This window comes from Phytophthora cinnamomi (genome assembly GCF_018691715.1).
Source record: "Phytophthora cinnamomi strain GKB4 chromosome Unknown Contig45, whole genome shotgun sequence".
Classification (NCBI taxonomy): Eukaryota; Oomycota; class Peronosporomycetes; order Peronosporales; family Peronosporaceae; genus Phytophthora; species Phytophthora cinnamomi.
The window spans coordinates 363,984-377,919 of NW_027150978.1; the positions used below are offsets into that span (position 1 = coordinate 363,984).

General features: G+C 51.2%; 1 protein-coding gene across 1 annotated transcript; it reads left to right on the forward strand.

Moving 5' to 3' along the window:
- Nucleotides 1-246: 246 nt before the first annotated feature.
- On the forward strand, nt 247-5,015 carry IUM83_15629 (Serine protease trypsin-like protein; the record flags this gene model as incomplete). Its single annotated transcript, XM_067940462.1, has 2 exons — nt 247-375; nt 4,551-5,015. 2 exons carry the CDS (start codon nt 247-249, stop codon nt 5,013-5,015), a joined length of 594 nt encoding a protein of 197 aa, XP_067790581.1.
- Nucleotides 5,016-13,936: the final 8,921 nt, after the last annotated feature.

The following is a 13,936-nucleotide window of genomic DNA, read 5'->3' on the forward strand; positions in this document are numbered from 1 at the left end:
CAAGATCTAACAAAGCCGTGAACAGCTCTGAGTTTTAATACTGGGAACACCCGAAGAATGAGAGGGTTGCGTGCGCGTAACTCGCCTTGGCGCAACCTTCGCGCCACATCAGCCGGAATGATGTCGACGCAGCAATTTCGACAGGAAGTTTGGTGTTGGTGCGGAACAGCTTACACCACCATCCAGCTTCGGACAGCGAGCTGCGGCTATGTTGATCTATACCAAGCTCGCCCCGCCACGGACGAGATGCTTAAGAAGAGCGAGGCCGTGTCCGTGGCCATCCTCACATATGACGAAAGCAAGCTGTGGGCTACAGGTCAAGGCGCGAAGAAGGCGCTGGTCGGTCGCGAGATGGCCGTTAGCTCGGTTCCCATAGTACGTACAGAAGGCCATCGCACCGGTGGGCATCCAGCCCTCGACTACTCAGTGAATTACCAAAATGAACGAGTCAGACAAACATATATTGTGTGTTACTTTCATTTAATGAAGTCCGCGCGGAGCGGGGTGGCGTCTGGGGGAACAAGACCAGAGCTCGGAAAAATAATTATTTTATTTTACTGAGACGGTGGGTCAACTTTTGCTGGACTCGCGGTCACGACAGCATCACCCGCACCTCCATCCTCGGCTCCATGCCATTTGACGAGCAAAACCATTTCTGCAGTTAGAGCGCTTGTTCGACTCCAGGTACTGCCCGCGTCCAAGGCGGCCAGCATCCAGCTCTTCGTGCCCACTCCTGGCCGTGGTCGACAACGACCACCGCTGCAAAACGGCAATTACGCCGAGAAAAACACCAACAGGTAGGCATACTGCAGCATTCCTGCAGCAGGGAAAATAATCCTGCTCAACCCGAAAGAGCTGTGATTTTCCTAACTTTTTATTATTGTTAGCAAACTAATGATGTTAAGTAAATAAAATATTAAGAGACGAAATAATAGCGGATCAATGCCGCGGACATGAAAGGTAACTTACTTATGGCAGCACGCTGACCTGACCTAGGTCGTGTGCGACTTGGCTCGGAACACCTGTGTTGCGAGCTGCAAACATTGCTACAGATTGCCATGGCATGGTCGACCTCGAGATCGAGATAATATTTCGATCAAGAAGAACAACACTTCTTGTCGTTGAGGCCAAGTTGCTGCATTTCTCGTCCTCCACCTCGTCGATATCTTCATTCGCTTCAGCATGCAATTCATCATCTCGGTGCAGTACAGCCATAACTCTTGGATCCCACTTGACGCCGAAAATGTTTCGACGACCAATTCGGCTGGAATACACACTGTAGCACAATAACAACAAAAATAGGGATATTGCAAAATTCTCGTCCACTTCTGCCGCAGCTCATCATGGCGGTCATGCAGACGTTTCATCTTGCCCAACTTGGCAATCCATCATGGCGGTCACGCACAGTTTCATCCTGCCAAACTAGGCAATCACTGGGGGTCACGCACCATAGCGCTCTTGCGTATTATACATCTCATCCAATTCTTTCAGGATTCATAGCTCGATCGAGCAACCGTCCCGTTTTAAGTGACAGCGATCTAGCATTAGCGCTTGACTGTATCATCATATACTTATTTTCGCACGCTCACGCTAAATCCAGAGCTGTTCCGGGCGAAGAACGGCTTTGTTTCTCTTTGCTTATCTGCTACTACTGTAATAGCTGTATAGTATCGCCAGTCATTTACAAAGAAGACCGGAACTACATACATCTGCAGCAGTTAGTGGTCGCCTCTAACCAAGGCAAGTACCATTACCACCAGTAATAGAATCGATCCAAGCTCGAACGCTTGACACACGAGAGTAAATGCCGGGATAACCTTCCCTCCCACACGCGTCATCCTTGCTCCAACTCACCACGCCGACCAACACGTCTTCTTCACCGGACCCTGGCACGACGAGCGGGCCTCCTGAGTCGCCAAAACACGAGTCGTGGTTCAGAACGCCTCCGGCACAGACCATACTCGAATCAATGGTGGCATATGCGGCACATGCTGTGTCGCTCACAAGCTGGACATCAACCCCTTGTAGCTCGTAGGGTTTCGTACCGTTGACCTCTGCATCCGTACCCCAACCCATCGTGGTAGCCCAAGCACCGGCCTTGAAGTCGGAGTCATTAGCCGCTGCCAATTTCACAGGTGCGAATTTGCTGGGTTTCTCGAGCTCGAGCACCATGAAGTCAAGCGAATTCTTCACATTCTCCGAGTAGTTTGGGTGATTCATGAGCGACACCACTCGAATCTGCTCGCCGTCCTGAGTTCCATTTATGTAGTGCGAGCCGATGGAAGCCCAACGAATGTCGTAGCGTGAGCAGTGCGATGCACTGAGGATATGTGTCGGCGATATCAGGGACCCTCCACAGAAGTTGTTGCCCGAGGGGGTGGATCGAAGGCTTGTCATATACGTTTTGGTGCCACTAGGGACCACACTCCCACCCAGGATAAGCTGTCGCTCGACGGTGTGCCCCTCATAGCAGTCTGTTGAGTGCGTGAAGCAGGCTAGTGCAGCGGCAAGAACTGACCAGGTCTTGAACGTCTTCATTGCGGTACGTGCAAATTCTAGTATGAACAAAACTCGAGGTGCTTCCCGCGACAGCAGCAGAAGAACCACAGTGGCGTGGGTTCCTGTGATGTTGGCCAAGATGTGTTCTTGGTTGGATGAGTGCGTTGCGTGCAACTCCATTACCATATGGTATAATATACCGTATATGGCAGGTCTTGTTTATTCGTCAGCGACTGGGTCTGAGGATCGGTTGATTTTTGGAACGTGTGAGGATCGTGAAAAAGGGTTGATAGATACAAATTTTAGTATATGATTTTACCATATCAGCTTTCGGAGTTCATCGGTAGGAGTATCGATTCTTACAGAGAGAGAGAGAGAGAGGGTGAAAGCAAATCCACCTAATCCAGCCAAATTGGCAGCTTCATATCTGTAGATGCGTTTGTTGCCTGCGCTTCCAGGTCCACTGGAAAGATCTCCCCTTACCCAGCCATTCTATGAAGCTAAACACGTCTCCGTAGCTGCCGTATTACCTCAGCCGGCCACTTTCTTCCCCTTCGTAGCGGTCGTTCTGGGGATTTGAGGGCCGTGACATCCATCCCGGCGAGCCGGTTCCGATTTCTGTTGCACTACCCTTCTCTGCGTGTGACGAGCAGTTCTCGATTTCCCGATCGCGAGGTGGAAATTCAGGTCTTACATAGTTCCTCCCGATTATTTATTAGCTTGTCCGCCCCAAGGACCTACAAAATGACAATTTGCACCTGGTGGAATTTACTTTGCGGTTTGCTATAGACTGTACCAGTAGATACTTAGAATCCATAGATGCACGGCAATAGGGATTTCAAAAAGCTTTTGATAGGTGCGCTCGATAGAAACGCTCAAGGATTTGCAGGTACATCGACATACATGTACAGGTGTACGTGTCTTTTGCAAAGAACGCTTAACCTTGTAAACTTTGAGCTCCAATGCCACACTGTAGGTAGGTCACACAAAACCTAGCTTCTGTCTTTTTCTGCACGTTTCTACGCAGGTGGTTACTGTAGTTTGTAACAACCTGATAATATTGTTCTGCACGATCTAGATATGGTGTACAATGTACACACTATGATGTAAGTGGAAAGTTTTTTAGGTGTGGTAATGATCCTTCCGCAGGTTCACCTACCGAAACCTTGTTACGACTTCACCTTCCTCTAAATGGCGAGGTTTAAACCTTACATGTATTACGCACTATGTACATAATATGTACAAGAACGTACTATGTACGCGTAGAATCGATCACAGTACAGGGAAGTCCATCACAACGTGGATCCCAGCTGGTGTTCGCATTGTTGAAGTGATCTAGGCGGCAAACTGGAATTTCCTGAAAAGGTGGATCACACATCAGCTGATCAAGGCATGCTTAGTATTGACAGCAGTATCCTACTAATATAACATTGCTCTATTGGGGGGAGGGCACAATTTGGGGTAGAACGTTCACCAACTTTCCGCCATTTTTAGAAGCATAATTTTGCAAACTGTACACGAGCTGGAAGTGTTGGCAACATGCGGTCGTTGACGGTATCCGTAGCACAGCTCGTTAATCTTCCCGATTGTGCGGTTCGCCTTTGTAACCCAGTCGACACGACGGTCGTGGCCAACGGCCATGATCACTGTCCATGTTCTTCACAAGAACATCTGAATCCTGCGTTTGCGCGGTAAACCGTTCACTTTCGTTTGCCTCAGCTGCTGAACACTGGTACAAGATGAAGCTTAGCTTCGCATTATTACTAGCCCTCGCTTTTGTCTCTACTGCTCAAGGCGATTCAAGTCACCACACCGGGCCGGCGAGTTCTTTCAGCACCACCAGTGTTGTGCCAAGCGGATCGAAGACCTATGTCGCTGGGTTGCGATCCAGTGCAGCCGGGAACAACTTCTGCAGCGCTACCCTCATCACTCCGACGCACTTGCTAGTCGGCACATATTGCTACTCGGGCAATATCCGATGGGCTTCGATCGGCTCTCACTACGTCAACGGAACCCAAGATGGTGAGCAGATAAAAATTGTGGCAATCCAGAGCCACCCGAAGAGCTCGAGCGCGAACTTCTCCAATGATGTTGCAATTCTCACGCTGGAGAGACCGAGTAAGTTCAAGCCCGTGGCGCTTGCGTCGGCTGGTAGTTCTGGTGTTAAGGACGGCGAGTGGGCTGCGAAGATGGGATGGGACGACACTGCAGGTAGCGGCACGATGGCCTACGAGCTGACACGTGCAAACGTTCAACTGATGGAAAATGCGAACTGCGCCAAGCAGACAAGTATCGACGACACCATGCTGTGCTCGCGAGGAGCTACCAATAAGACTTCCTGTACCGGCGACTATGGGGGTCCTGTTGTTGTCGAGCACCGCAGTGGCGATGTTGTGGTGGGCATCGTAAGCTGGGGCAACAACTGTGGTCAACCAGGGTACCCCAGTGTGTACTCACGTGTGTCAAGTGCTCGTGCATGGATCGAGTCTGTTGTCAGGGGTGTGTGCTTCCACTGAAATCGCTCGTGTAACCCAAATAATAACGTCCCGATGACCAAAAGACGCATCGAAATTCTCTGAATTCTCTGAAATTTGGGTGTGCGAGTTTGCCAATTCAAATACCCTTCAACATCGCATATTGTCATAAAGACGTGTTTGTGGTGCATTGGTATCCTGGTATTACCGTGCTGTTTTTCTCACGTCTCCGCTAAGTGGCGCGATCCGAGTAGGTTGCGCTCAGATCAACTTCAACGTCGGTCGAATTCGAGTACCGACCCCGGGCATATGGATCGCGCCCCCAGCTGCGTTGGAACAACATGCGGCGCGCAGCAGAAGACGCGGCTTGCTGCAGTCTTCGTCAAACGGCGTTGTCTGGATGCGCGGCGTCGGGGCCATTCGTCACTTGATTTCACGTCGCGCCGGCCCCGTTCGTGGCCAAGGTCGCCGCTGGGTGCTGCGCGTATGGAGGCAACAGCGCTGGCTTCGCACCGACCCGCGCAGTCAAGCGCTTGCATCCATAGCGCGACACCACCTGAACGGTATTGTTTGTAAATTGATCTTGCTCCTAAATCTGCTAAAACTGTTTAACATCTGTGAAAGGGGTTGACAGCGGCTGGCTGTCAGAGCCCCGCTAATATGCATGTCTCTGATTGGTAGAAAGATGCTGCATTCTACCAATAGGATATTTGGGTATGTGTAGACCACTCATTGTGGTGGCCCACTTCAATGTATCCATTGGTGTGACTTACACCAAGGCGAGGAAGTATCTAAAACTTTTAACAGACATTTTATCTGTTAAAATCACGAGTGGCTTGTAGGCGCTTGTGTGTGTAACCCCGTTACATCCACCAATAGTATGCAAAACGTCTTTGCTCGAAGGAATTCCTACGCTTTCCCAGGATGAGTGAAAGTCTAGCCGATAAACCTCCAGTCTAGAGGTCAGGGTCATCTGAATGCACTATCACCGCTGGTGCAATACTGTGTGCGCCTTCGTTGTCTTATTGTCCCTTTAAGTATGGCCCCGTCCAGGGGTTGCGGCAGAGCCGTCGCCTCCAGTTTTTCGATGCTCCCTAGAGTGGAACCTGCTGATTTTCACGTCCTACCGCGATGTCCATGACGAATGGTGCCGCCTTCGTGAGATTCTTGTCATTGTATGCGATGGTCAGCTTTTCGAGGGCTGGCGCGTTCTTCACTGCTGCAGTGGTGCTAGTGTGGACCGCCGTTGTGCGGTTCTCGACACTATTGGCACTGCATTACGTGAACCATCAGACAAGGTGAACAGTTTACTTAGTTTGAGAACGCGCATATAGACAAGGTATCCCAAGAACAGTTACTTACAAATTCTTGTGACGAAGAAATTGTCTACGATTTAGAAAGAATCGATTCAACCTCATCTGGTTGTGCTGCTGCTGAACGAGGCGCAGTGGTGAGATGGTGTTCTTCGGAGATCTGTGGGAGATGGCGGTGAACCTGATCAACTACTACGAGTCAATCGATGTGTGGCGCCGCGACTCGAGAAGGACTACAACACTGTGATGTGGATGCTGGAGGTTATCGACACCGGCAACGAGAATTCGTCGAAGACGGATTTCGTGTCGCTGTACAGGTTTAGCGAACAGTACCGCCAGCTTGAATCGAACTTGGATCGCGAGAGTGTCGCGCGGCCTTCGCTGCCACCATTAGAGTTCTGGCACAAGCGGGTAGCTAGTAATTGGGTGCAGGTGGTGTTCGTGGCGATGAGTTGGTTTGCTTTGTACTGGCGGACACCATCCTACAATCTTACCAGTGTCGTTGTGGAGTAGCGCCCTCCCAGAAAACTGTAAGTTAGTCCTCGCACAAACTCTGCACGTCCAATCTGGGTCGTGTCGGGCTATTTCCCGGTCCTTTGAGTAGCGTATCTGCGGAAAGGCACTTGTAGATTTTGCCGACAAGCACCTGAGTTGGGGGGGGGGGGGTCCGGGTGACACCCTGCTCGGACGCAGGCGTGTTGAATCCCTTGGGTGTGCGGCGTTTTCGGGCCTGCGTTTCCTCGGGATTGCATGGCGTTATCGGGCCTACGCGGTCTTGTGCACGGCGGTTATCGGGCCTACGCGGTCCTTCGTCTCGGGCGGCGCGTTGTCGGGCGTGCCGTAGACGGTACAGTTTAGCGTTCCCTCCTGTTAGGCACGGGGTTGGAGGGAGGGGGGGGAGAGACCCGATCCAGCGAGCGTCGGGGGGCCACGTGTTCCTGGTGACTCGACTTGCCGGCGCTTGCTGGTTCCCCTGAACGTGGAAGAACCGTGGGAGGTCTTTGTGGTTCAGAGAAGTTTCGGGACTGATCCTATGTCCTTGCTACTGGCTACTGACTGCTAAGCATTCTGTTCCATGCCTAACCCTACGTCTGTCGTGTATCCCGCTGCCGATCCTCAACCTGATTTATGTTCTGTCGTGCGTCCCACCACCGATCTTCAACCTGACTTATGGCCGATCTTTACCCTGATTTACGGCCCGTCATCATAACCCCGGTGTGACGGGGTTTGAGTGACGGGGTCTAGGGTGACCGGGTTTGAGTAGCGGGCTGTACAACAACGGGAGCCAGATCCAGCGTCGGACCGGTACCGATCCCTCGACGTATCAGTCTCAGGCGCCGTGTCACCGCCCATCGCTCCGCCGAACCTTCTCGTAAAAGTCGACCGCGTCGATCAACATTCATCGTCCCGCCTTCTCCCATCTCCGGTAGCACCTACTTGGTTCTCGCCGGGAGCACTCTTCCACATCGTGATTTCGTGCGTGTTTGCTATTGACCTCGGAATTCCACACATTGGATCCGACTACAAATCGTATGAAGGGGTGAACGCGGACCTGGTAATAGTTTACGTGGGCGCTGTCAACATCAAGTTCATCAGCTTCAACGGGGTACTCCCTAACACCTCACAGGAGTGGACATCGTTCTACCGTGAACGAGCTGGTGCTCGTGTGCCTCTTCATAACCGACCTCCCAAGGCTTCCACTCGAAGCCTCCGCGTCGCTACGGCACTCTCTCACATCCACCACCATCGCGACGACTTCAACCAGGGCGTCTCATCACACTAACCTCTTCGCCTCGAACCTCAGCAAAGTATCCAATCTCTTTCCTCTCTCGCTCTTCGTTCATTGGCCTAGTGTCAACATCTCTTCCATCCGGATGAAGCACTCTGTGGTGGAGTGGATCCAACGGAATAAGTAAAGATCCCACACTCCCACACTGCGCCCAGACACCGACTAACGGAGGGGGTACTCCGTTAGCCGTGGGGATACTGAGTGGTTCACCTTTGTACCCGTCGGTGGGCTGGATCTACTCTCTCGTTGACACGAGATGCGCAGCGGGTGAACTTGAACGTCCTTTAGGAGTAGTCTAGTAGATTTGCGTGGGTATTCCTGCGCGCGTAGTTCCGAGTGGGTAAAGCTTGGTATTGCGCTCGTTGATGTTGTGGATTCGATAATAATGTATCGGATCCGGGGTTGTAGCCTTGTAGGTTGTGTTATAGTCCTTTCCTTTAATTCTCGCACTGCTGGATGCGGGAGCTCATGTCATATCTGTGACTTTCGTCCGATGGGTAAGTGCCTGTCTGTGTCGTGCTGCAACTCGGCAAATGCCTGGTTGGAGACTGGAGATGTCCGTGACGAGTGTCCACATCAGTCTCCGCCCAGCATGGGCATCTGGAGCCGGTGATATGTACGCTCCGCCCGCTTGAGCGTCATGATCTGCACCATGTGACGCGCACTCACGAAGGCACTCATGAGGGTGGAGAGCGTACTGCTGCTTCACGTCCCCGTAGTCCTCGGAGTTGGTGTCGCTGGCCCTGCTCGACATGGGCGATTGGGTCTAGCTAAGATTTGCAGCTGGACTCTATATTACTCGCGGCCACGGCAGAATCACCCGCCACCTTTATCCTCAGTTCCATGCCATTTGACGAACAAAACGATCTCTGTAGTTGGAGCTCTTGTTTGACCCCAGGAACTGCACGATTGGATCGCCTGCAGTGGTATCGCATGGGTTCATCTTCGCCTACATCTGATTTATGCGATTGGCTAAAAGATTTCAGGAATACGAGCTTATTGACAAATAGATATCGCACTAAACTGAGGTGGACGACACAGATAACATCCAGGTACTTTATGGTTTTGTGCAAGTAATTATATCCGTCTCATTTTACCTTAAACTAATAGCTTTTGTGTCTTTATTTGGATTAAATTATACTTGAGGACTCAAGTATATTTTTTTTCTAATTAAATCTAAACTACCGCTTCCTCATACACGTAGCGCAATGTGTAAGCTAAAGTAGTGAGACAAAGTAGGCCTACTACAGTGGAGCTACATGAACTTTCATCCAACCAGGGGGCACTTCGAGACCACGCAGACAAACAAGACGGAGTGTAGTTCCGAGGGACAGCACAAATACTTGATGCTTGCGCGTCAAGGATAGCATAGACAAGTTCTCCATCCCTATCCTAAATATTTTCTCAGCCTGCTGTTCACTCATGTTTAACCTAATTTCAAGGCCTACTGCTGATGCAAATTCAGCAATGCGTTTTACTAGATTTATCCAGTCCGAGCATGCTTTTCCATTTCATTGCGAGGAAGGTCATGCGTGCGTACTCGCTTTAACGGTAACCGCTTGCCTTGTCGCCAAACCACGACAACTGCCAAGCCCACCCGGGAATGAGCTGACTCGTTGAGGCCGGAGCTGAGCTGCACTTGGAACCCGAGTCGGATTTGGAGGCGAGCGAGCTTGGAGGCTGGATGAGTGCAGAGGCAGGATCTTCTTAGCTCGCTTGCTTGCTCGGCGGATCTTCATGGTGTTGGAGGGCTCGAGGACTTGGCGGCAAGAATTATTTGTATCAATCCTAGGGAGTCGAACTTCTTGGCTACGAAACCGGGACTATTCGATAATCTTTGTGAGTGTACACATATTCACTTATCTGCCAAATTCGCAGGAAAATACTACTGCGGCGAAGGAAAGAAATTTTATTGGCCAAAATTAACCTAGACGTTGCCGTTTATACTCTGGTATTGATGTTGAAGAAGTCCGAACTTGATGTTGCCGCGCTTTCCTCACAAACCGAAGGATAGTAGTGACTGACGACTCTGCTACACGCCTTTTTCTCTTTGAAGGTGGCAGTTGAAGATAGTCCATTCCTACACGAAAAACCACCGTTGCCTATTGCTTATACATACTCCGTGGAATAGTAATCCAGCCGATACGACCGGTGCTTGAATGTGCCGTATCATGACAGTGCAGTCAGAGAACGTTTTGTGCAGTGCATTGCTAGGTAGACCATGTGCTCGAATAGTATTAAACGGAGGTTAGACTTTGTGGTAATCGCCAAACTACCACCGTTTAAATGCTCCAAATGGACTAGCTTTTGGAAACTCAACAGACATCGGAAGTAGATGAAATGTTCCGTCATAATAGTGGTCTCTTCGGGGGTTGTTGGCGTCCCCATCACTAGAGACTGCTGGTGCTCGAGGATGTGGCATCCCTGCGCGTGCAAGTAGTTTGTAAATGATAGATTCGAGCTGCTCCATGATAATATTTCCAGTTGTGACTCCCTTTTCCTCAATTAGGTTACTGTTCATTTCAAAGCGTACTGGTGGCAAGTTGTGAATAGTGTTTTGCATTGCATACAGCTGCTTATACAGGTCTACATGTGGTGGAATTTCCGTTGGATTCATCCACGAAGATGTGCCCATTTCTAGTTTAGATCGTAGTTGACTCAATTCATCATGTCGAAACAAGTACGTTGAAAGCAGCGGGTGAGAAGCTGACAATGTCTCTCCGAGTTAGTTAGCATGGCAGACGAGAGATACTACGCACAGTTTTAGGATATCTTGAAGGGTACTAGTGGTGTGAAGTGCAAGGAACATTTCAGCGATGCAGTCACGCAGACTAGAATCTTGATTGTCTTCAAAATGGGGAGGAAGTACCGAAACGTCCGCAAGATTAGGCAGGAACCCAGCAACAGCACGTCCAAGGTACTGGGTCTGGGCTGATTCAGAATCGCACATAAGATTCCATTGCGTAGTGAGGAAAAAATGCGCAAATTCGCCGTCTTAACACTCAATAGTTGTCTTGCACAATTCCTGGTTAATCGACAACGGTAATGGGTCTTTGCCAGACTCGCGAAGGGATCCCGACTGATACATTGATGCCTGTAGCCGCTTTAACACCGAAAAAAAGTGACATACTCTTCTCGTAGGAAGGAGGAAGAGGCATCTGCTTCCGGACGGGAAAGAGATTTGATAGCACTTCGGTAGCCGTACAGCGCGCCAACACCGACTGGCTTCCGCCTCTGGACTAGAAACCCTAGCGATATGAAGCGACCGAGGTCGATCTGGCCGCTTCTGTCGAAAACATGGCGTGCTTCACTGTTTTTGATGCTGATAATCCAACGCGATATGGTTTGAAGACTTCACGCGTGCTGAGTTCTCATTGAAATGCATGCACCACGCACATCTTGGGTGGTAATGTTTTTACGTGCGTTGGTGACAATCGCCTCGTCAACAGCTAAGACGCCGCTCTGCTCATCCGCTGCGACCACCAAAATGCAGACTGCCGCAGTCTCCTTAGCTCTTGTAGCAACCGCTTGAGTGGGAGTGCTGTCCACACCCGAGGTGCACTTCATCCCTTTGCTACAAGGCCTCGGCTTGTCAGTCATTCGAGACATACCACCGGCGTTATCGAGCACGAGGGTACAATCGTGGGCTTTGAGCTCGGAGTGGTGATGGCATCGACGTCCTTAGCAGTTGTAGTGGGTCTAACTTGACTCACTACTTTAGCTTACACATTGCGCTACGTGTATGAGGAAACGCAAGAGTTTATTATAAGTTGAATTAATTATATTTGAATACACAAGTATAATTTAACTTAGATAAGACTCCAAGTAGCTAGTTTAAGGTAAAATGAGAACTGTATTGCTTGTAAATTGATCTTCCTCTAAAATCTGCTAAAAACTGTTTATCATCTATGAAAGGGTTGGCAGCGGCTGGCTGTCAGAGCCCCGCTAATATGCATGTCTCTGATTGGTAGAAAGATGCTGCTTTCTACCAATAGGATATTTGGGTATGTGTAGACCACTCATTGTGGTGGTCCACTTCAATGTATCTATTGGTGTGTCTTACACCAAGGTGAGGAAGTATCCAAAACTTTTAACAGATATCCTATCTGTTAAATTCACAAGTGGCTTGCAGCCACTTGTACGTGTAACCCCGTTACACCATCCCCTCCTTAACGTTAGACGCGCGGGGTCCCCGCACGTCAATCTTTGGAATTGACCATTCGTCAATTCTCCGCGTTTGGAGAAGAAATCCGCGCTCATTCAACGATGAGCGCGCCTCAAAGACTTAGAAGTCGGTGGGGAGTCATCTCTCCATCGACGACTACTTGAACGCCAAAAGACGAAGTACGGCGACATCGTCGACTTTGACGACGACGATGAAGACATGGAGGGCGAGGAGGACTCGTCCTCAAAGCGCAACGACTCAGTGTCGAGCAAATCGCTCGACCCTCATGCCAAGAACATTCGCCCGCGTGAAGGGGACGAATCGGACGCTTCGAGTTCGAAGCGTTCGCGTACTGAGAGCGATACCCCACTCGCTTCCGCTGGGGCTCTCAGTACTCCGCGCGCTGTTGTTGCAGCGCGTGATGTCAAAGCTCAAGGCTCTCCGCGCGCTGCACCTGCAGCGCGCGATCCATGGATGCCGTCCGCGTCCGAGATCGCGGACCGGTTTGGGAACTCGGTACCTCCGAATGAGTTGCCGCTGTACGTATGCAGCGCCATCAAAGATGACGCTGTGGCTGCCGAGCTGCACTTTGATGCGGAAACGCATCAAAGGCGCGATTACTACATCGGACTCTTTCATGAGCTCCGATGGTTTCAAAGCAAGAAGACCTCTTCTCGCAGCAAAGTGCCCGAATGGCAGGCACTTTGTCAAAGCTGGAACGCCTTTGTTGAGAACTTCAACAAGAGGCCGAGTGCTTACCGTGATCGGATTAAGCAAGCGCGTGATCGCTTCGAGACGTACTCGAAGCGTGGAAAGTTGGAGCATCTCCACGTTGCTGCGGAGGAGGCAAATGTGCCGTGCGCTGTGCCCGAGGGCTTTCAGTGCACGATGTGCTTCCCAGGCGCGGTCCGCTTGAGCGACCGCGACTTGAAAAGGTACACGTCGTTCCGTGTGCCCGAGAGTCTCAAAGAGCTCCATGCTAAGTTCTTAGCACGTGAGGGCTCGGGCGCTAGCGATGATCGCAGCGCTCGTGTTACTTCCGCTGCGCCAGCGCGTACTGCTCCTCGTACGCCCTCACCATTTCCGGAACGTCCTCCAGCAAGACGTTCCGCGGCTCCCATGTATCTTGGTGGGGAGGAAATCCTCTCCAACGAATACGAAACCGAGCTCCTTGAGGGTTCGTTTTCGGGATACTATGGTCAACAATCCGCTCAACAATCCAGCGGGTTGGGCCGCTGGCGTCACGGATCGGCGGTGGCGGGGGTGGGAACACGCCCCGGGTATGATCAGCCCCGGGCTGATCAGTATGCGCCTCTACACGACCGGGTGGCCGTCGTGGAGCGTCTTCAGGGCGCAGAGTTCGCCGCCCTGAAACAGGAGCTGGCGAACCAGAAGGCTCAGGTTGCGGCGGTCTCGCAGACCGCCTCGAATATCCAGGTCGAAATGGGGGACCCGGATGAAGGAATTGCTCCAGCGGGTCCGCGAGCTGGAGGAGAGGCTGCTCGTCGCCTAGGCCAAGTCCTCCGCTTCTGCCTCGGCTCCTGCCGAGGCTTCGGGTCGGCCGAACTAGATGGCTCGTGCTGCAGATATGGCTTCAGCCGTCCGACGTAAAAGGTCGGATGGAGGCGCATGCTAGACGGTATGGCTAGCGTGTAAGCGTTGCCGTGCCGTGCCAACACAGTGAACGGCCCGATGA